This window comes from Sphaerodactylus townsendi, linkage group LG05 (genome assembly GCF_021028975.2).
Source record: "Sphaerodactylus townsendi isolate TG3544 linkage group LG05, MPM_Stown_v2.3, whole genome shotgun sequence".
Lineage (NCBI taxonomy): Eukaryota > Metazoa > Chordata > Lepidosauria > Squamata > Sphaerodactylidae > Sphaerodactylus > Sphaerodactylus townsendi.
This window is the reverse complement of record NC_059429.1, coordinates 126779875-126801518: the sequence shown is the minus strand read 5'-3', so window position 1 is coordinate 126801518 and position 21644 is coordinate 126779875. Positions and strand designations below refer to the sequence as shown.

Genomic DNA, 21644 nt, shown 5'->3' with positions numbered 1-21644 from the left:
TTTAAGCAACAAGGCAAACCAATAACAGTACAATATACAATATAAAACATTACCAATAAGCTAAAACTACCCTGTAAGACTAAACTACCTTTCACTATAACAGCTTCAAGAATAACCTAGTAGAGCTACCTAATTCCTACTCTACTCCTGACAACATACAAGAGAAAACTACAATCACTAGCTAAATACAAGAGAACTAACTAATTCACAAGTACAGACTAACAACTCCTGGTAGCCTATACACCTAATAGTAAAAAAAAGATTCCACTTGGGAATCTGATCGGAGCAAAACTGAAACTTGGCGTCGCCTGTAATACATGGTAACAAGAAAAACAAATGCACTGGTTTTCAGTGGTGTTAAACGTTTTAGTAGATGGGGAGGCCATTTAAGAACATAAGAACTAGCTTGCTGGATCAGACCGGAGTCCATCGAGTCCAGCACTCTGCTACTCGCAGTGGCCCACCAGGTGCCTTTGGGAGCTCACCTGCAGGATGTGAAAGCAATGGCCTTCTGCTGCTGCTGCTCCTGAGCACCTGGTCTGCTAAGGCATTTGCAACCTCAGATCAAGGAGGATCAAGATTGGTAGCCATAGATCGACTTCTCCTCCATCAATCTGTCCAAGCCCCTTTTAAAGCTATCCAGGTTAGTGGCCATCACCACCTCCTGTGGCAGCATATTCCAAACACCAATCACACGTTGCGTGAAGAAGTGTTTCCTTTTATTAGTCCTAATTCTTCCCCCAGCATTTTCAATGGATGCCCCCTGGTTCTAGTATTGTGAGAAAGAGAGAGAAATTTCCCTCTCAACATTTTCTAACCCATGCATAATTTTATAGACTTCAATCATATCTGCTGAGGCTGCTGAATGGTGGGGCTGCTGAGAGGTGGGGCTTTTCAAGCCTCATTTCAATATTAGTGTGGCCTTGTGGGGCCAGCTTCCATGCAGTAGGCATAATTTTTTAATTGGCTCCAGCCCAGGAGGGGGGATTAACTATGGCTCTCCAGTCACTGAGGCCTCTTCCGCACATGCAGAATAATGCACTTTCAATGCACTTTGAAGCTGGATTTTACTGTGCGGAATAGCAAAATCCACTTTCAAACAATTGTGAAAGTGGATTGAATGGGCATTACTGTGCATGCGTGGATGGGGCCCAAGTCAGGCAGTGTTAATGTTTTGGGAAAGAAACATTGTACCAAGCACATAGGAGGATCCACTTGTGGAAGGAAGGTGTGTGTTTGGGGGGGGGGGGGGAGTGTAACATTTAAGTACCCTTGGCTTGTGGCAGGATGGGAATATGCATTGGGTATGTTGGAATCTGGTGGACTATAATGTGTGCTGTATGATAAAACCGAGTCATTGATAAACAGTGGATGACAGGACAAACGTTGTCTGTTTATTTTAATGGGTAGAGATTTGTGCAGTCCTTGGAATGTTCACAGTAAGTCCTGAGAAGTTTTTTTCTAGTGCAACGCAGAGCGAGAGAGAACTTTCTCTAAAATGTTTTGTTATTGGGGGGGTCTTTGAGCCCTGTGAGTTCGTTCCATAGACAGAAAAGTGACCAGAGTCCAAGAACCTCTTTGCATTCTGGATAAAAATCAAAGATTCCACCTAAGCATCAGGAAGAACTTCCTGACTGTTCGACAGTGGAATTCACTGCCTTGGAGAGTGGTGGAGTCTCCTTCTTTGGAGGTTTTTAAACAGAAGCTAAATGAACATATGTCGGGAGTGCTTTGATTGTGCGTTCCTGGATGGCAGGGGGTTGAGCTTGATGATCCTTGTGGTCTCTTCCAACTCTTATGATTCTCAATTTTCACCTTCCTGTATTGATGGACTGAGAAAACTCTCTGAATGGTTTAGACCACAGGTGTCAAACTCACGGCCCTCCAGATGTTATGAACTACAGTTCCCATCATCCCCTGCCACCATGATGCTGGCAGGGGATGATGGGAACTGTAGTCCATAACATCTGGAGGGCCGCGAGTTTGGCAGCTATAGTTTAGACAGCTCGCTCTCAGCAGTACACTTTGCGCGGCCATAGTGAAGATATGTTGATGTAAATCACCCAGCGCACCTTGGAGGAAGGAGAGGGAAGGAGGGGGGTGGAAATATAAACGAGCTTCTGTTTCTCAGACCCAAAGGATGTTGACGCCCGATTGAAAGAATGCTGTGCTGTGGCTTTTATCTAGATATTATATACCAGTTGGAGATTGTTGCTGCCACAAATGTCAGCGCTGCCTCCAAAGAGGAGTTTCGGCAGAAGCTAGCAGAGGTGGATGCGATGCTGAGACACATGAAAGGCCGGGACTTCAGCATCCAGAGAGCAGTGGCCACCGAAGAGCATGAAGAATCTCAGAAATGTGAGTATAACGGCAACAACAGAGGGCAGAGGTAGGGAGGGAGGGAGTGGAGAATCACTCTAGGAGCAGTAGTGGCTAAGAGCCGTGGCTAAGAGCAGGCGCACTCTGATCTGGAGGAACCGGGTTTGATTCCCAGCTCTGCCGCTTGAGTTGTGGAGGCTTATCTGGGGAATTCAGATTAGCCTGTACAATCCCACACACGCCAGCTGGGTGACCTTGGGCTAGTCACAGCTTTTCGGAGCTCTCTCAGCCCCACCCACCTCACAGGGTGTTTATTGTGAGGGGGGAGGGCAAGGAGATTGTAAGCCCCTTTGAGTCTCCTACAGGAGAGAAAGGGGGGATATAAATCCAAACTCTTCTTCTTCTTCTAGGGTAGGCCCTGTTTGGGATCTCACAGCCTCTTTACCGTGGGTAGTCTGGTCAAGGGCCTTGCTACCAGCTGGCACTTGGGATCCAGATGGGCAAGGACTTACTACGCACAGGGAATGGCACAGCACTGCTCCAGCATGTTTCCCTGTAAGGGGCCGTCACACCAGCTCAGGGAGCCAGATATTTTGGGTGGTGTTAGTGCATTGGGCCCCATAGAGCAGTGATGGCGAACCTTTTTGAGACCGAGTGCCCAAACTGCAACCCAAAACCCACTTACTTATCGCAAAGTGCCAACACGGCAATTTAACCTGAATACTGAGGTTTTAGTTTAGAAAAAATGGTTGGCTCCGAGGCGTGCATTACTCGGGAGTAAGCTTGGTGGTAGTTGTTGGCTTTGCTTTGAAGCAACCATGCAACTCTTCGAATGGGTGAATCACGACCCTAGGAGGGTTTACTCAGAAGCAAGCCACATTGCCAGCAACCGAGCTTACTCCCAGGTAAAGGATCAGTGGGGTTTAACAGCGCTTAACAGGGTTACCTACACTGCTTCCCCAAAACTAGGTCTTAGGTTTAATGCTAATAATCGAGCCCAACGGCCCAGGCCAGCCTACATGTGTGTGTGCGGGGGGGGGGATTTCCCCCCCACATGATGAACTCTGTCTGTGCGTGCCCACAGAGAGGGCTCTGATTGCCACCTCTGGCACCCGTGCCATAGGTTCACCATCACTGCCATAGATGATTTTCTGGTGGCAGAAAGGGACTTTGCTTTTTTCTCCCTCCCATGTCCTCTGGAAGCACCGTGCCACCTCCAACAGGCTTTCCAGAGGTGCAGAGATCCTCTGAAGATTCCAGCCGCAGACGCAGGAGAAAATGCTACTGGAACACGGCCATACAGCCCGGAAATCCCACAACACCCCAGTGATTCCGACCACGAAAGCCTTTGACAGTACAATCTGGATTGTTCTGTCATCCGGTTGTGGCCCGCCCACACTGAGAGGAAGGGGAGGGAGGGGGAGGGGGCACATCCAGTGGTGGGATTCAGCCGGTCCGCACCACTTCGGCAGAGCCGGTTGTTAAAATGGTGCTTGTAAGCAACCAGTTGTTAAACTATTTGAATCCCACCACTGGACACATCATCTGGTCATGGCCCACCCACCCTGGAACTGGGGGGAAGGGGAGGTTAGGAGGAAGGGGGAGACACAATCTAGATCAGTGGTGACAAACCTTTGGCACTCCAGATGTTATGGACTACAATTCCCATGAGCCCCTGCCAGCATGACCAATTGGCTGATGACCAGGGGCTGATGGGTATTGTAGTCCATAACATCTGGAGTGCCAAAGGTTCTAGATTGTGCTGTCCTGGTGCTTGCCCTGGCAATCCAGATTGTGCTGTTAGTTACTAATGCATAGTGACCCAAACTGGCCCTTCTAGGCAACATCCTCTCCACCCTCTACCTCACAGGTGTCAAACTCGCGGCGCTCCAGATGTTATGGACTACAGTTCCCATCATCCCCTGCTAGCATCCTACTGGCAGGGGATGATGGGAACTGTGGTCCATAACATCTGGAGGGCCATGAGTTTGACACCTATGCTCTACCTATATGTAATGGTTGGGGACTTTTGTTTCAGTGTATCTGCAGAATAAAACTTGGTTGATCTCAAAGGTGCCGCTAGACTCCAAACTTTTTCCGCTGCTTCAGACCAACCCGGCCGCCCATCTGAATCTTTCACAAAGCAGTTGATTAGAATGCACGGTCCTTAGTCTTCCCACCTTTGCTGTGATGACGATCCTAACGCTGGACCTGCAGAGACAAACTTGTTTGCTTGTGGCCACGGGTGGTCATCCCGATTTCTCGCCCCATCAGTGCTGCATCGCGTGAAAACCGAGCTGTTCAGCAAGCTGGAGTCCAACCAAGAACTGGTGAGCAACATCAGCGACCGGCTGGATTCGTTCAGCTCAAAGCTCATGGACCTGCGAGATGCCCTGAATGAGGCCGTCAACAAGACCCGTCAGACAGAGGACCTCAACAGCCTCAACCGGAATTACCTGGAGGATCATCAGGTAGGAGGAGGAGACTTTCCCATCTGAATGTGCTGCTGTGCCTCGGGAAAGCGACTGAATGACAAAGTCACCTAGCTGTTTTGATGTGTGTGCAGAGAATGTCAGATACTACAGTGGACAGAGACAGACTCCACAACAGCTTCCCACACCACCTTTAACCTTATCTATCTTGCCTACCTGTTAGCCCCAAAGGCAAAGTCTGTCCCACCTAGAAAGCTATAGTAGATATACTTTCTGAGCCAACTGAGCTAAGGATTGTGGCCAACATCTATCCCATGCATAATTTTATAGACTTCAATCATATCCCCGCTCAGACGTCTCCTCTCCAAACTAAAGAGTCCCAAACGCTGCAGCCTCTCCTCATAAGGAAGGTGCTCCAGTCCCTCAATCATCCTCGTTGCCCTTCTCTGCACTTTTTCTATCTCTTCGATATCCTTCAAGATCACCTGCGGAATGACATTCTGTTAAGCTTTTATTAAGCGGGGAGGTCATCTTTTTCTCCAGGTGGTTGGCAATCCATTTCAGCTGTTGATTTTTTCATAGTTTGGGTTAGCACTAGCTGAACTCTTGGTCTATTGGCACAGTCCAGGCACAGCAGACAGTGACAAAAGGCCAAGGGAATCTGTTGTCTTCTGAGCTCCGACGCATCGAGAGAGGGCGGCACAAATACCAACTGTGATCTGAATTAGCTGGTGACAATTCTTTGGGGTTGCCATGCCCAGGAAACACAGCTGGCATTTGAGAAGAAATAGCACTTTTTGTGGGCACCTGCCGTCGGGGTTTATGAACATCTGCAGTTCGTAAAAAATACTGGGGCAAACCTGCAGTTAGGAACATGGAGCTGAGAAGCTGCAGAAAGGGTGTATTCGCTGTTGAGGCACTTTTCATGCATGACTGCCATATATAAGAGGGGCTGCGCCTCTACTCCAGGCTGCTGTCGTTAATTGTGTCGGTGTCCCATGTTTTGCAGCAAAAGAGCCGGGAGCTGCAGGAACAGCGTGGCGTGATTCAGGACATCTTACACACGGCGGAGGACTCCCTGGCCCAGGTCTCTGACCTCCTGCAGATAATCGACAGTATCACAGAGGTAAATGGAACAAGAAGTCAGCATTAGGATGATCTGAATGCGGGAGGGGTGGAATGCGATTCCTGACTGCAGGGCTCTGGCTCTTGTCAAATGAGGGAAGGGAGGTAAGCACAAATGGGTGGAGTTTTAGCTATGTGTATCTTGTGAAGGCTAGCCAGAGAAGTCGATAGAAACACACAGCACGTCGATGATCTAGATTTGAATCCAGAATCCAGGAGAATCCCAACCAGATTTTCAGGGGATCATCTTTTGAGAGTCATAGCTCCCTTGTTGGTCTCTGGCCCCTTCCGCACATGCAGAATAAGGCACTTTCAATCCACTTTCACAATTGTTTGCAAGTGGATTTGGCTATTCCGCACAGTAAAATCCTGCTGCAAAGTGCATTGAAAGTGGATTGAAAGTGCATTATTCTGCATGTGCGGAAGGGGCCTCAGACGCTGTTTGTGACACCCATTCTGTCCAAGGGGGAAAGAAATGGGCTGGTAGGAGTCCCAAAGCAGATGGATGCCCTTATGTGATCCTTGATGTCTTGCAGGAGTCTGAGAAAGCAGCAGCCAAGCTGGATGGGGCCAAATACCCTCTGTCGCAGAAGGCCAAGGAATATTCTCTCACTAGCACTAAAATCCCCATTGTCGAGGATGCTGAGGAGCACGCCAGGCTCCTGGATGAATTGGCACGAAACCTGTCCAGGTGACTCTTCTTTGGGTTTCTTTTCCCCCTGAGCTCTCATTGGCTGGCGAGCCTAGCTGCGTCTCTGTCTTGGGATTTTCCTGGGAACATATCTTTGGAGAGTTTCTGTTCAGATATTATCCAGTGTGGTTTGCATTTTTTATACCACATATCCCCCCCCAAAAAAAAGGCCAGCTGTGCCTGCAGGGGCTGACAGAAGCCCCCCCCCGCCCCCAGCAGACACCTCCAGCCTCGGCGGTTTTTCGGGTTTTTTAAAGCCGAGAAAGGGAACCCTCTCCGGAGGATTTCTTGCCGAAGCTGACCTTGGTATACATAGGCAACCAAGACCCTGAGCTTGCCTGACCTTTTGCTAAGCCAAGAATCTGCTCTCGCTAATTCCCCCACTCTAAAAAGGACAGACTCCCACCCTTTCAGGTAACAAAGCCACCTTTCCGTTTGTCCTGAAAAAACAGCATCATCCACGGCACAAACCAGAACGGGTTTATTCAGCGAGCGATCAACGCCTCCAATGCCTATGCCAGCATCATTGAAGCGGTCAAGGATGCCGAGGACGCAGCCAATAAAGCCAATCTTGCTGCTGGGGAAGCTTTGACGGTAAGGAACCTTTATGATCCTGGCTGCAGTTAGTGCTGCTGGCAAAAACCAGCAGCCTGGGAAATGCAGGGCAACCCCACAAGTCTTTCCTGTGTCTATCTGAGTTGGCCTTTTTCATCAGGCATAGCAGCAACGACTATTGGGAAAAACTGGCTCTTTTCTCATGCGACGTGCCTCCTTTCCCTGGGAAGCGTGTTGAGTATGAGGGGTCGTGGAACAAGAGCCACCCTGGCAGACAAAAGCACAAAAGGAATCTGCCAGCCATCAAGTCTCTCGCCAGCCTGCTGTTGGCAGTCAGGTTTCTCTCACCTGCCAGTTCCCTTATTCTGAACCCTGCGTGTCCGCATGACCCAACTTGGAAAGCCAGATTATTATAGAAGATTACAGATGTTCCTTTTTAAATTTTGTTGATCTAGTAAATTGGATTGTATTTTATCCAATGCCAGTTCAGTTCACAGTGAGTAAGATTCTATTTAAAAGAGTATCCTCTACCCTCTTCAAGGGTGGGGACTCACCTCATTGCAAAAAATATATGTGTTATTTTTAGCAGTGGGACCCACAGTATAATGTGGATAGCAGGTTGGATCTCACAGATTTGTTCCCTGATGCAAGTAACCTTCCCCTTATGTGAGAGGATCAAAGTCGATCGGGGAGGGATCCTTGTCCTAGAAAGGACAAGGTTCTACCATTGATAAAGTGGATCCCATAGGATCCAGCCCAGTTTGCAAAGAAGCATTAACTGGGGTCTCCAAGGAAGGCCAGTGGGCAGTTGGAGACCTCACCTAAGTTTTGTGAAACACACTTTGTGGGCTACCTTGTGTGCATAACTTGAATCCGCAACTTCTTTGTTTGCAGAACGTCATCCTCGATGACCTTGGGACGGAATCAAAAGAGATGAAGAAAAACAGCAATGCTTTGGAAGAAGGTGTGAAGAAAGAACAGAAGAAACTCAACGAAGGTAAGAGACTGAGCAAACCTGACGTCGCCCTCTGGTGGTGGAAAGTGCTATCAAGACGCAGCCAACTTATCACGATCAGCAGAGTTTTGAAGAGAAAGAGAAGAACGGAAGTGGTTAGCCATTCCCTACTTCTGCATAAGGAGCCGTGTGGCGTAGTGGTCAAGTGCTTGCACTGCCACTCACACGGTCAGGAGTTCGAGCCCCCTGCGGGTCAGATATCCTGGCAGCTGGCTCATGGTCAACTCAGCCATCCATCCATTCCTTGGTCAGTAAATGAGTACCTAGCTCATAGCTAGGGGGTAAAGAATAGCCGGGGAAAGCAATGGCAAACTACCCCACAAAGAGGCTTGCCTATAAAATCACTGCTTGCAGTGGTACCCCAGGGTCAGACACGACTGAAGGGGAAACTTTACCTTTACCTTTACTTCTGCATAGCAACCTAGGACCTCTCCAAGGTCTAACCAGAGCTGACCTTGCTTAGCCTCTGAGCTCTGATGAGATTGGCTGGCCAGGGCCATCCAGGTCAGTGCGTAGAACCTGCTCTGGAACAGTTTCATGGAAGACTTTCCTGGAGGGCTTTCCTGATTTCTTCTCCCCCTCACCCCCAACAAGCTATGCTACTTTCTAGAAATTCACTCTTAGCAGATGGTGATTTGGGGCTTATAATAGCCCAGGTGTCCAGAGATGATAAAGTCTATCATGCCCAGTCTTATACCAAGCCTGACCGTAGTTCTCCTCCTGATGGGAGGTCGGTACGGTTAACTGTCTCTCCCCTACAACCTTCCCAGACTGTCCTGAGAATCCACATTCTGTTGTTGTTGCTAGACATCTGGGGTTGAGGTAAAAAGGCCAAGCCGCATTGCTCTCTAACTGAGAGAATAAGGCCCCTTCCGCACATGCAGAATAATGCACTTTCAATCCACTTTCCCAGTTGTTCGCAAGTGGATTTGGCTATTCCGCACAGCTGCAAAGTGGATTGAAAGTGCATTATTCTGCATGTGCGGAAGGGGTCTAAGAGTTGGGTTTCTCTGGGAAGAGGTGTGTGTGGTTTCGAGTTTAGGGTTAGTCCTTTGCGTTCAGTATTTGTAGGGTAGTTTTGACAGGGATCTGAATAGATTTGTTCCCTTCTCTGGTTATGGAGTGGAAACAGCATCCCAGAAGTGTTTCAGTTTCTGGGACAAGAGCAAGAATGAGAGTATATTGGCAGCCAGTGTCTGCAGAGTTACAAGTTTCCTCCAAGGATGCATTTCCCAGGGATGCTTGTTTTTGAGTGGATGTCCGCTATTTGAGAAGGAGTTGTCTCTAGTCAAAGTCAAATGTGTTGTCTGTAGTCAGTGCTGCCCTCGTGTGTTTTTGAAGAGGTCAGTATCTTAGGGGGTTACCAGAGGCTGTAACTGTTTAGCCACCCTGCCGTTCAAAGTGTAACTGATGCAGTTCTAGTTTCTGTAGCCACAACAACCCTTCCTCCTCAGAGAACAGATGGTGTAGTTCCACAATAAGACTGCAGGTGGCAGCAGGGTTCTCTGGACAGTGTAATTGAGCCCTCCACTGCTGTCTAGGGGCAACATAATTCAGATGTGACACACACCCCAGTGGGAACCAACTCCTTCCATATTCCAGTCCCTGCATATGCACTATTTGCCCACGTGAAACATGCCTTCGAATGCACAAGAGGAGCAGGAAAACACGTGGTGTGTTCTCTTGCATTTCCAAGTCATCTAAAATGGTCAGACAGCCACAATTCTGTTGCTGTCGGCTGGCTATATGATCAGAAAACTGTAGCTAGGAAGGATTTGGGAGAAAGAATGGCCATAGGTTCCTTACTGTAGTTGGGGACAAGACTCAGGCGGATTCTGCACGGGCCAAAATCACCGTTGTCAGCCTAGTAACAACACCGGTTTTGGGGGGGGTGGGGGAGGACTTCCCACAGCTGCTGCCTCCAAATCAAGGCAGAGTCGCTCCCTCCGCCCCCCAGCAGTGTTTTCTTGACTCGCTAAACGAGCGAGTCATTTGAAAAACAGTGGTGTCTACCTGGTGCTGAGCGAACGGCACCGAGTGGACGCCGCTGTTTTCCAGCACACCATTAAAAAAAAAACTTACCTCCTCATTCCTGCGGAGCTCCATCAGGATGAGGGGACACGCCCCCTGCCCTCCGACTTCTGGGCCGTTGCCAGGGCCATGGGGGCGTGTCCCCTTGCCCTGATGGAGCTATGCAGGGCAAGGAGGTAAAGTTTTTATTTTAAGTGGCGTGCCGGAAAACAGAGGCGTCCACCCGGGGCTGTTTGCTCGGCACTGGGTGGTCGCTGCTGTTTTTCAATAGACTCGCTCGTTTAGGGGAACTCCCTTCCCCTTGGCTCTTCCCTGGTTCATTCTTTACTTTCTTTTAGATGCCAGACTAAAACCCACCTTTTAACCCAGGCACGTGTCAGGCCTGTACCTGACGATTGGGGGGGGGGGGCGGGGGGGGCGGCATTTGCAAAAGGAACTGTATGGATATCTTCTCTCCAGGTGTCCGGTTAGCACAGTCTCATCTGCAGGAGACTTGGCAGCCCGGAAGAGTCGGCTTATCACGTGTAGAATGTTCCCAGCACTGTAGTGCTTTATAGTGGAAATAGTGGGAACCATTTGGTGACCACGGGGGCGGGGAGCTCTGGGGGATATACCGTGTTTCCCCGAATATAAGACAGTGTCTTATATTAATTTTTGCTCCCAAAGATGTGCTATGTCTTATTTCTTCTAGGTGGGTGTGCTTATTTTCACCTGTATTTCTGTTAAATGCTGGCATGTTTCCAAAACAAAAAAGCTTTGCTTCACCGATCTTACTTTCGGGGGATGCCTTATATTTCGCACTTCAGCAAAACCTCTACTATGTCTTATTTTCAGGGGATGTCTTATATTCGGGGAAACAGGGTAGTCTGGTAGTTGCGCGGTAGCCCCAGAACTGTCTTTGCTGATGTTTACCTCACGACTCGAATTAAAGACTTTAGAGCAAATCTACAGTTTCTATTATTTTCAGACCCGGAGTCTAACAGCTTGTCCCGAGGGCTTTATCTGATCAGCTTTTTAATACTCTGTCTTATGCTGCTTATGTCTAGCGGCTTACGTTTTATACTCCGGATGTTAATTGTAAGAAGTTTGAAGAAGCAGTGGACAAATATTCTACATAAATAAATTCACGGAGGCCGGCTTCTTCTGTGTAAAAGCTTTCTGCCAGTCCTGATTGAAGCACTGGCAACCTTGTACTGATGAAAGTAATTTTTTCTTTCCATTCAAGAGATCAAGCGGGCCTTGCAGGATGCCAAAAACAGATTGGCTGGTGTCCGCACCAAAAAGGAGCAACTTTTGAATCAGCTGCAGTCTGGCAGGAGCAAACTGGATGCTGTCCAAGGTTCGTCCGTGTTTCAGTTCCTTTACAAAAGAAAAGGGTTGTCAAAGTCTTGTTTAATATTCCAGGCGCCCCGTTCTGCTGTAATGTTTGTTAAAAACCATTGATGTTTTTAATACCCATCTCTGCAAATCTATCAGCATTGTTTTTAGCAATGTTACATCTTTCTAAGACTGCTGGAGACAATGGGTTTAAAAAGGCATAACTCTGTTTAGGATTCAGTCCAGAGAGATCTTTAAGCTTATATTCTTGGTATAAGCTTTCATGTGGACACACACAAAACTTAGCTGGTCTTTTTTTTAAAAAAAATTGTGTTGAATTTATTGAATTGAAATACAACATTATACAAGCTGACAAAAGAAGATGTGAGGCCAGAACTCAAGTCCGGCCTGCTCAGCTGTTTTGAGAAAGATAGGTTAGAAATAAAAGCAAAAGACATCTGACATCAGAAACAAATAGACAGTTTTTACTTATCAGAATTTAGAAAATTCCAGAAGGTAAACTCCTCCTGGGTGCTCTCGAAAGAGAGGCACGCCCCCCATACGAAAACCCTTAGTCTTTATAGATACAAAAATACAGACGTCATACAGTTCATCCCCTTAAACACGCACATAATCCATAACCCTTTCACGTGCTATAAGCATGAACCTTAAAACTCCTCCTGGGTGCTCTCGAAAGAGAGGCTAGCTTCCTATCTGAAACCGCCAGATGTCTTTATAAATTACAAAAATACGGAAGCGTCATACAGTTCTATCCACGCCTTAAACACACACATAATCCATAACCCTTTCACGTGCTATAAGCATGAACCTTAAAATCCCATTGGATAGATCTGTCTCGTTGTCATCTAGACTGCATGCCTCTATTCCTACGTATGTTGCATTTCCTTCTGTTATTCAAACGCTGCATGCTGTTGGCTTTCGTGACCCCTCTCTGCTTGCATATGCAAAAGGGCTTGCAATAAAGGCAACTAATATTTTCGGCTTCAAGAATAGCGTTTTTTTCTAAGTTTTGCTCCTCAGAGAGAGATATTTCCTTAGGGTAGGCATGGAGCCTGCGTCTCCAGTGTTCCGGGATAGCCTTACTGCATAGTTCCCCATCAAAGCTTCCTACCAGCATGGCCGATTGGCCATGCTGACGAAGAGGCTGATAAAGATTGTAGTTCCTAGGCCTCTGAGAGCCGCAGGATTCACTACCCCTGAACATCTGGCGATGCAGCACTTAAGGATCATAAAACTTCCCTTTAAAAAAAATGGTTTTTACCCCTTCGGGAGATTCAAGTTCTAACGCAAATGGAAGTTATGAGTAGAATGCTACAATACATGTGAATCTCTAGATTTATCATTTCTGTGTTCATTTTAACTTTATATGGGAAAAGGCTTTTTTAATTTAGCTTTAAATCAAGCATTGTGTAGCTAGTTCTAACCCAAAACAAAGTTATAAAATATGTCTGCTGTCACGTTGCCTTTAGTGACAAGATCTTAAAGATGTTATCTTTGCTTGCCTGCATAATCACTGACAAACTTCTAACATTCAGCTGACCTACCACCGCAGAGCATTTTGGAAGCTCCCGATCCCATCATACAGAAGCACCCATTTTGATTCTTCACATCTTTGGTTCATATGAATTTCCATATTCCTTGATCAAATACAATTTATAGACATTCTGGTCTGTCCCCACAAAGATAAATACATAATGTTTGTTACAGAACAATTAAAATAACTCCCTTGATTGGGAGTATTGTAATATTTATTTTGAACTATCTCGCTGAGGGTTTCCTACACGTCCTTGGTTCTGCAATAGCGGCAATGAATTCAGTAAATGGATGGAGTTTAAAAAACACCAGGTTATTGTCTTTAGAGGGATGTAATTTATAATATGGTTGGCGCAGAAGGCTGCTTATTTAAAGGAAGGAAATGTAACATAATTTCTTCAATCACCATTTATATTTAGAAAGAGGCTCTTGATAAGGATTTGGGATAAATATAAAGGTGAATTTACACATAGAGATGGTCCCCCATGATGGCTATCAGGAGTTTGGAAACTGCTTAAAATTAGAGGATGGGAATATTTGAAATTGAAAAGTGAAATTTATAATAACAAAACTTAAGCTGGATCTCTGGGAAGTTGCTACATCAAACTTTTTTCTGCTGCTTCAGACCAGCAAAGCTACCCACCTGAATCTGTTTAGGATCTGTTTAGGTGTAGCGCCAATGGGGCAGGAGGGAGACTGTGACGCTTTAAGCAATGCTGCAGCTTGAGGCATTGAGCCAAGAGGTTAGCAGTGCTCACACAGCAGGGGCGCAGAGCATTTTACAGTGCCCTGGGCACAGTTCTTCAGCTTGGTTCTGCATACTTCCGTTCCTGGTGGACTGTAATACTGGTATCCTCTTTGGGGATGGTAAGATGACACCTGTGTTTAGATTTGCCACCAAAAGCCAAGTCGACAAGGATCACAAAATGACTGTTAAGGTTGCTAAATTTGGAAGGGCAATAAGAACATAAGAACTAGCTTGCTGGATCAGACCAGAGTCCATCTAGTCCAGCTCTTTCTGCTGCATGAGTAGGCTGGCCCCCCAGGTGCCTTTGGGAGCTCACATGCAGGAGGTGAAAGCAATGGCCTGCTGCTGCTGCTGCTCCCGAGCACCTGGTCTGCTAAGGCATTTGCAATCTCAGATCAAGGAGGATCAAGATTGGTAGCCATAGATCGACTTCTCCTTCATAAATCTGTCCAAGCCCTTTTTAAAACTATCCAGGTTATATATAATATATATAATATTAATATATAATATTAATATATAATATTAAGAAAGCTGCCGGGAATAACACTTAAGGGCTGGAATTTTGATACATATATATGATACATATACATGATACATATATATATATATGTATACATATATATATGATACATATATATGATACATATATATATATGAAGTGAAGAAGAGCTAAATTTAAAGGAATTTTAAGACAAATTTATATACATATAGTTTTAGTAGCAAAGAATTAGTGGGGAGATTAAGATGTGATGGGAATGTGATAATAGTGTGTACATGGATATTATGACTGTACTTTTGGATTATTACACTTATCTAAGGAACTGAATCTTTGAAGTTGTTGCATGTATGTAACAGTATATATTTTGTTGCTCGTGCTTGCATAACTTGGCCAAGAAGGTACATTCAGATCTGTCATACATATAGGTGTTATTTTATAGATGACGGAAATGATGTAGAAACTTTTAAAGACTGGTCTTTGACCGCAATAATTTTTTAAAAAATTCATTCATTCAAAAGCCAAGTCATGATTGATTCAAGACAGACTATTTCACTGTGTCTGCACAACTGTGAATGTGTGAAATTAACTGAATTTTATATTTGGGAGATTATTCTCACCCCTCAACATACACACGCATTTGAATTTCATGACACTTCCTAGTGGAGCAGGAGTCGTCTCTTGGAATGCAGTTGGTTTTGGTGTTGGAAGCCAATCTCCCGTCTATTGAAACATCTCTAAATAGCAGCCGCAAGCTCTATTTAGTTCAGGACCGAACGTGCCCGCACACTCTCATGCTCACAAGCGCCACTGCTGGTCTGAGTAGGCAACCCTGACTTTGATAGACCAATGCTCTGATTCAAAGATAAGGCCATTCCACGCGGTCATGTGATTTACTCAACTCTCCTCAACTTCGGATGAGTCTGGGGAAGTTTCATAGGATATTCGCATTGGAGAGCTCTGCTTCTTTCATCCCACTCTTGGTAGTTTGCTGCGCGTGGTTTTGTTGTTTTGTTTTGTTTTGCTTACAAGATGGCTTCTTCCCTTTGCAAGACGGCACCACGCAGGCAATCCAGAACGCCAAGGAAGTCGCTGTCAAGGCCAACGAGACGGCAACTGAAATGGAAGGGAGGCTGAGCGGCATGAAGAAGGACCTGGACAGGTGGAAAGAGCAGTATGGAGACCTGAAGAACGAAGACTTAAACCAGGCAGTTCAAGATGCCAAGAACTCTGGTAGGTCATGTTCATGAGGGGGGCTGGGAATCCTTCCTTGGGAAGAGTGGGTTGAAGAAAGTCTCCACTTGCTGTAGAAGAAGAAGTAGAGGAGGAGGAGGAGTTTGGATTTATATCCCCTCTTTCTCTCCTGCAGGAGACTCAAAGGGGCTGACAATCTCCTTGCCCTTCCCCCCTCACCACAAACACCCTGTGAGGTAGGTGGGGCTGAGAGAGCTCCGAGAAGCTGTGACTAGCCCAAGGTCACCCAGCTGGCGTGTGTGGGAGTGTACAGGCTAATCTGAATTCCCCAGATAAGCCTCCACAGCTCAGGCGGCAGAGCTGGGAATCAAACCCGGTTCCTCCAGATTAGATACGCGAGCTCTTAACCTCCTACGCCACTGCTACTCCACTGCTTTGTACCAAGGACTCTTGATACAAATTTTTCCTCAAATACAGGGATTCCAAAATCTAGAAGAAGAGTCTGGATTTATACCCCACGTTTCTCTCCTGTCAGAAGACTCACTTTCAAATCCCTTCCTTTCCTTTTCCCACAACAGGCATCTTGTGAAGTTGGTGGGGCTTAGAGAGTTCAGAGAGAACTGTGACTAGCCCAAGGTCCCTCAGCGGATCTCATGTATAGGAACAGGGGAACAAATCCAGCTCACCAGATAAGAGTCCACCTCTCATGTGGAGGAGTAGGGAATCAAACCCGGTTCTCCAGATTAGAGACCACCGCTCCAAACCACTACACCACACTGCCTCTCTAAAAGGATGCATTTTTAGTGGTGTTATTATTTTTCTATGGTAAAAAGTACCATCAAGTCACATTTGACTTATAGTGACCCCATAGGATTTCAGGGAGCAGCGGCATGCAGTAGGAGGTTGGAAGAGCCTCATTGTGGCCTGTCCTAGGAGGAACGGGTTTTGGTTCCCAGCTTTAACTACCTGAGCTTTCGTGGGAGGCAGCTCACCAGAGAATTCAAGATTAGCCTGTGCACTCCCACACATGCCAGCTGGGGTGAGCCTTGGAGCCCCTAGATCACAGCTTCCTCGAGAATCTCAGCCCCCCCACCTACCCTAAGCAGGAGTGTTTGTTGTGAGGGGGAAGGGGCAAAGGGAGAGTGTATGGCACTTGGAAGTCTCTCCTACAGAAAGCCCTTTGGAGTCTCAGCCTTCAGAAAGAGGGGGGATGAAGTCCAAGCTCTTCTGCTTCTTCTTCAAAGGCAAGAGACAAAAACAGAGGTGTTTCTTTTAGTCACATTCGCCTTGCTCTGTTAGAGACCCTGGAGTTTTCATTGGCGGTCTCTCCCGTCTGCGGCCTACTAATCAAGACTAAACGTGCTTGGGTACTCCAGATGTGCAAACCCACCTGGGCTGCTCCAAGTCAGGGTGAATGTGTCCTCGTGGGCCTCTTTGAATTTCCCAAATTGGGCCACCATTTTAGCCTTTTTCACCAAACAAATATACCTATGGCAATGTTTTATACCTCTTGCTCAGTCATTGATTGTGACAAGGAAAAGTTAGAGCTGGGAAAAGAGGTTAGCTGCTCTCTCCTTTGCCTTCTGGCCCCTACCAGATAGTTAGATTGGGGATGAAATCAGCTCCTGAGCACCTTTCTCCCAGATCCTACCGACAGCTCAGGAGTCTCTTTCTACATCCTATTGATCTCCTTATTATCTATCAAGTGCCTTGGAGACAGCTCCATCCTGACGATTTGTCGGAGCGGATATTAATTTGAGCTTGACTTTGCAGTGGAGAATGAAATCAGCAATTTCACCGCTTTTGCCTCTCGCTCATCCAGCAGGGATCTTGTTTGACAGAGACTCCAAATGAAAATTGTGCCATCGTGACAATAACAAGCCTCACAACAATTTGCAGTATTGCGTGTGGCCCTGTCTGCCCTTCGTGGGCAAAACCATGTATGAATCTGTGTCCTCCTTTAGACAGTGGACTTGAGGAAATGTTAATTGCCAAAGTAAGAACACAACTTTCTGCATTTTTTGGGTTTTGAATATGGCTTAAAGTAGGAAGGCATGACTTATAACACTCTAAGCTGAGCACGACAGCCCGTCAAGGACATCTGTATCTGAGCCTGCCTGGAGCTACAAAGATATGAGAGAGAGGGTACATGCTTTGCCAGAGTATATCAAGGCAGGTGTACAACAGGTAAAGACCAAAGTAATTACACCAATGCCTACTTATACTCACAAAATGAGTAATATTTAAAGCAATAGTAAATTGGAATACAATGGAATACAATTGGAATACAATGCTACCTTTGGTGCTGTGTGATTTCCGGGCTGTATGGCCGTGTTCTAGCAGCATTCTCTCCTGACGTTTTGCCTGCATCTCCCCCCCCCCACCCCCCCCCCCCCCCCCCCCCCCCCCCCCCCACCCCCCCCCCCCCCCACCCCCCCCCCCCCCCACCCCCCCCCCCCCCCACCCCCCCCCCCCCCCACCCCCCCCCCCCCCCACCCCCCCCCCCCCCCACCCCCCCCCCCCCCCACCCCCCCCCCCCCCCACCCCCCCCCCCCCCCACCCCCCCCCCCCCCCACCCCCCCCCCCCCCCACCCCCCCCCCCCCCCACCCCCCCCCCCCCCCACCCCCCCCCCCCCCCACCCCCCCCCCCCCCCACCCCCCCCCCCCCCCACCCCCCCCCCCCCCCACCCCCCCCCCCCCCCACCCCCCCCCCCCCCCACCCCCCCCCCCCCCCACCCCCCCCCCCCCCCACCCCCCCCCCCCCCCACCCCCCCCCCCCCCCACCCCCCCCCCCCCCCACCCCCCCCCCCCCCCACCCCCCCCCCCCCCCACCCCCCCCCCCCCCCACCCCCCCCCCCCCCCACCCCCCCCCCCCCCCACCCCCCCCCCCCCCCACCCCCCCCCCCCCCCACCCCCCCCCCCCCCCACCCCCCCCCCCCCCCACCCCCCCCCCCCCCCACCCCCCCCCCCCCCCACCCCCCCCCCCCCCCACCCCCCCCCCCCCCCACCCCCCCCCCCCCCCACCCCCCCCCCCCCCCACCCCCCCCCCCCCCCACCCCCCCCCCCCCCCACCCCCCCCCCCCCCCACCCCCCCCCCCCCCCACCCCCCCCCCCCCCCACCCCCCCCCCCCCCCACCCCCCCCCCCCCCCACCCCCCCCCCCCCCCACCCCCCCCCCCCCCCACCCCCCCCCCCCCCCACCCCCCCCCCCCCCCACCCCCCCCCCCCCCCACCCCCCCCCCCCCCCACCCCCCCCCCCCCCCACCCCCCCCCCCCCCCACCCCCCCCCCCCCCCACCCCCCCCCCCCCCCACCCCCCCCCCCCCCCACCCCCCCCCCCCCCCACCCCCCCCCCCCCCCACCCCCCCCCCCCCCCACCCCCCCCCCCCCCCACCCCCCCCCCCCCCCACCCCCCCCCCCCCCCACCCCCCCCCCCCCCCACCCCCCCCCCCCCCCACCCCCCCCCCCCCCCACCCCCCCCCCCCCCCACCCCCCCCCCCCCCCACCCCCCCCCCCCCCCACCCCCCCCCCCCCCCACCCCCCCCCCCCCCCACCCCCCCCCCCCCCCACCCCCCCCCCCCCCCACCCCCCCCCCCCCCCACCCCCCCCCCCCCCCACCCCCCCCCCCCCCCACCCCCCCCCCCCCCCACCCCCCCCCCCCCCCACCCCCCCCCCCCCCCACCCCCCCCCCCCCCCACCCCCCCCCCCCCCCACCCCCCCCCCCCCCCACCCCCCCCCCCCCCCACCCCCCCCCCCCCCCACCCCCCCCCCCCCCCACCCCCCCCCCCCCCCACCCCCCCCCCCCCCCACCCCCCCCCCCCCCCACCCCCCCCCCCCCCCACCCCCCCCCCCCCCCACCCCCCCCCCCCCCCACCCCCCCCCCCCCCCACCCCCCCCCCCCCCCACCCCCCCCCCCCCCCACCCCCCCCCCCCCCCACCCCCCCCCCCCCCCACCCCCCCCCCCCCCCACCCCCCCCCCCCCCCACCCCCCCCCCCCCCCACCCCCCCCCCCCCCCACCCCCCCCCCCCCCCACCCCCCCCCCCCCCCACCCCCCCCCCCCCCCACCCCCCCCCCCCCCCACCCCCCCCCCCCCCCACCCCCCCCCCCCCCCACCCCCCCCCCCCCCCACCCCCCCCCCCCCCCACCCCCCCCCCCCCCCACCCCCCCCCCCCCCCACCCCCCCCCCCCCCCACCCCCCCCCCCCCCCACCCCCCCCCCCCCCCACCCCCCCCCCCCCCCACCCCCCCCCCCCCCCACCCCCCCCCCCCCCCACCCCCCCCCCCCCCCACCCCCCCCCCCCCCCACCCCCCCCCCCCCCCACCCCCCCCCCCCCCCACCCCCCCCCCCCCCCACCCCCCCCCCCCCCCACCCCCCCCCCCCCCCACCCCCCCCCCCCCCCACCCCCCCCCCCCCCCACCCCCCCCCCCCCCCACCCCCCCCCCCCCCCACCCCCCCCCCCCCCCACCCCCCCCCCCCCCCACCCCCCCCCCCCCCCACCCCCCCCCCCCCCCACCCCCCCCCCCCCCCACCCCCCCCCCCCCCCACCCCCCCCCCCCCCCACCCCCCCCCCCCCCCACCCCCCCCCCCCCCCACCCCCCCCCCCCCCCACCCCCCCCCCCCCCCACCCCCCCCCCCCCCCACCCCCCCCCCCCCCCACCCCCCCCCCCCCCCACCCCCCCCCCCCCCCACCCCCCCCCCCCCCCACCCCCCCCCCCCCCCACCCCCCCCCCCCCCCACCCCCCCCCCCCCCCACCCCCCCCCCCCCCCACCCCCCCCCCCCCCCACCCCCCCCCCCCCCCACCCCCCCCCCCCCCCACCCCCCCCCCCCCCCACCCCCCCCCCCCCCCACCCCCCCCCCCCCCCACCCCCCCCCCCCCCCACCCCCCCCCCCCCCCACCCCCCCCCCCCCCCACCCCCCCCCCCCCCCACCCCCCCCCCCCCCCACCCCCCCCCCCCCCCACCCCCCCCCCCCCCCACCCCCCCCCCCCCCCACCCCCCCCCCCCCCCACCCCCCCCCCCCCCCACCCCCCCCCCCCCCCACCCCCCCCCCCCCCCACCCCCCCCCCCCCCCACCCCCCCCCCCCCCCACCCCCCCCCCCCCCCACCCCCCCCCCCCCCCACCCCCCCCCCCCCCCACCCCCCCCCCCCCCCACCCCCCCCCCCCCCCACCCCCCCCCCCCCCCACCCCCCCCCCCCCCCACCCCCCCCCCCCCCCACCCCCCCCCCCCCCCACCCCCCCCCCCCCCCACCCCCCCCCCCCCCCACCCCCCCCCCCCCCCACCCCCCCCCCCCCCCACCCCCCCCCCCCCCCACCCCCCCCCCCCCCCACCCCCCCCCCCCCCCACCCCCCCCCCCCCCCACCCCCCCCCCCCCCCACCCCCCCCCCCCCCCACCCCCCCCCCCCCCCACCCCCCCCCCCCCCCACCCCCCCCCCCCCCCACCCCCCCCCCCCCCCACCCCCCCCCCCCCCCACCCCCCCCCCCCCCCACCCCCCCCCCCCCCCACCCCCCCCCCCCCCCACCCCCCCCCCCCCCCACCCCCCCCCCCCCCCACCCCCCCCCCCCCCCACCCCCCCCCCCCCCCACCCCCCCCCCCCCCCACCCCCCCCCCCCCCCACCCCCCCCCCCCCCCACCCCCCCCCCCCCCCACCCCCCCCCCCCCCCACCCCCCCCCCCCCCCACCCCCCCCCCCCCCCACCCCCCCCCCCCCCCACCCCCCCCCCCCCCCACCCCCCCCCCCCCCCACCCCCCCCCCCCCCCACCCCCCCCCCCCCCCACCCCCCCCCCCCCCCACCCCCCCCCCCCCCCACCCCCCCCCCCCCCCACCCCCCCCCCCCCCCACCCCCCCCCCCCCCCACCCCCCCCCCCCCCCACCCCCCCCCCCCCCCACCCCCCCCCCCCCCCACCCCCCCCCCCCCCCACCCCCCCCCCCCCCCACCCCCCCCCCCCCCCACCCCCCCCCCCCCCCACCCCCCCCCCCCCCCACCCCCCCCCCCCCCCACCCCCCCCCCCCCCCACCCCCCCCCCCCCCCACCCCCCCCCCCCCCCACCCCCCCCCCCCCCCACCCCCCCCCCCCCCCACCCCCCCCCCCCCCCACCCCCCCCCCCCCCCACCCCCCCCCCCCCCCACCCCCCCCCCCCCCCACCCCCCCCCCCCCCCACCCCCCCC

At 54.8% G+C, this 21644-nt stretch overlaps 1 protein-coding gene across 1 annotated transcript in view; it reads left to right on the top strand.

Moving 5' to 3' along the window:
* Positions 1-21644, top strand: part of LAMA5 (laminin subunit alpha 5) — a 280376-nt gene that overhangs the window by 217497 nt on the left and 41235 nt on the right. Inside the window, 8 exon segments of the mRNA XM_048497913.1 lie at positions 2188-2358; positions 4594-4790; positions 5761-5877; positions 6413-6567; positions 7020-7161; positions 8017-8119; positions 11394-11507; positions 15337-15516. Of these exon segments, the coding sequence (XP_048353870.1) occupies positions 2188-2358; positions 4594-4790; positions 5761-5877; positions 6413-6567; positions 7020-7161; positions 8017-8119; positions 11394-11507; positions 15337-15516 (1179 nt within the window).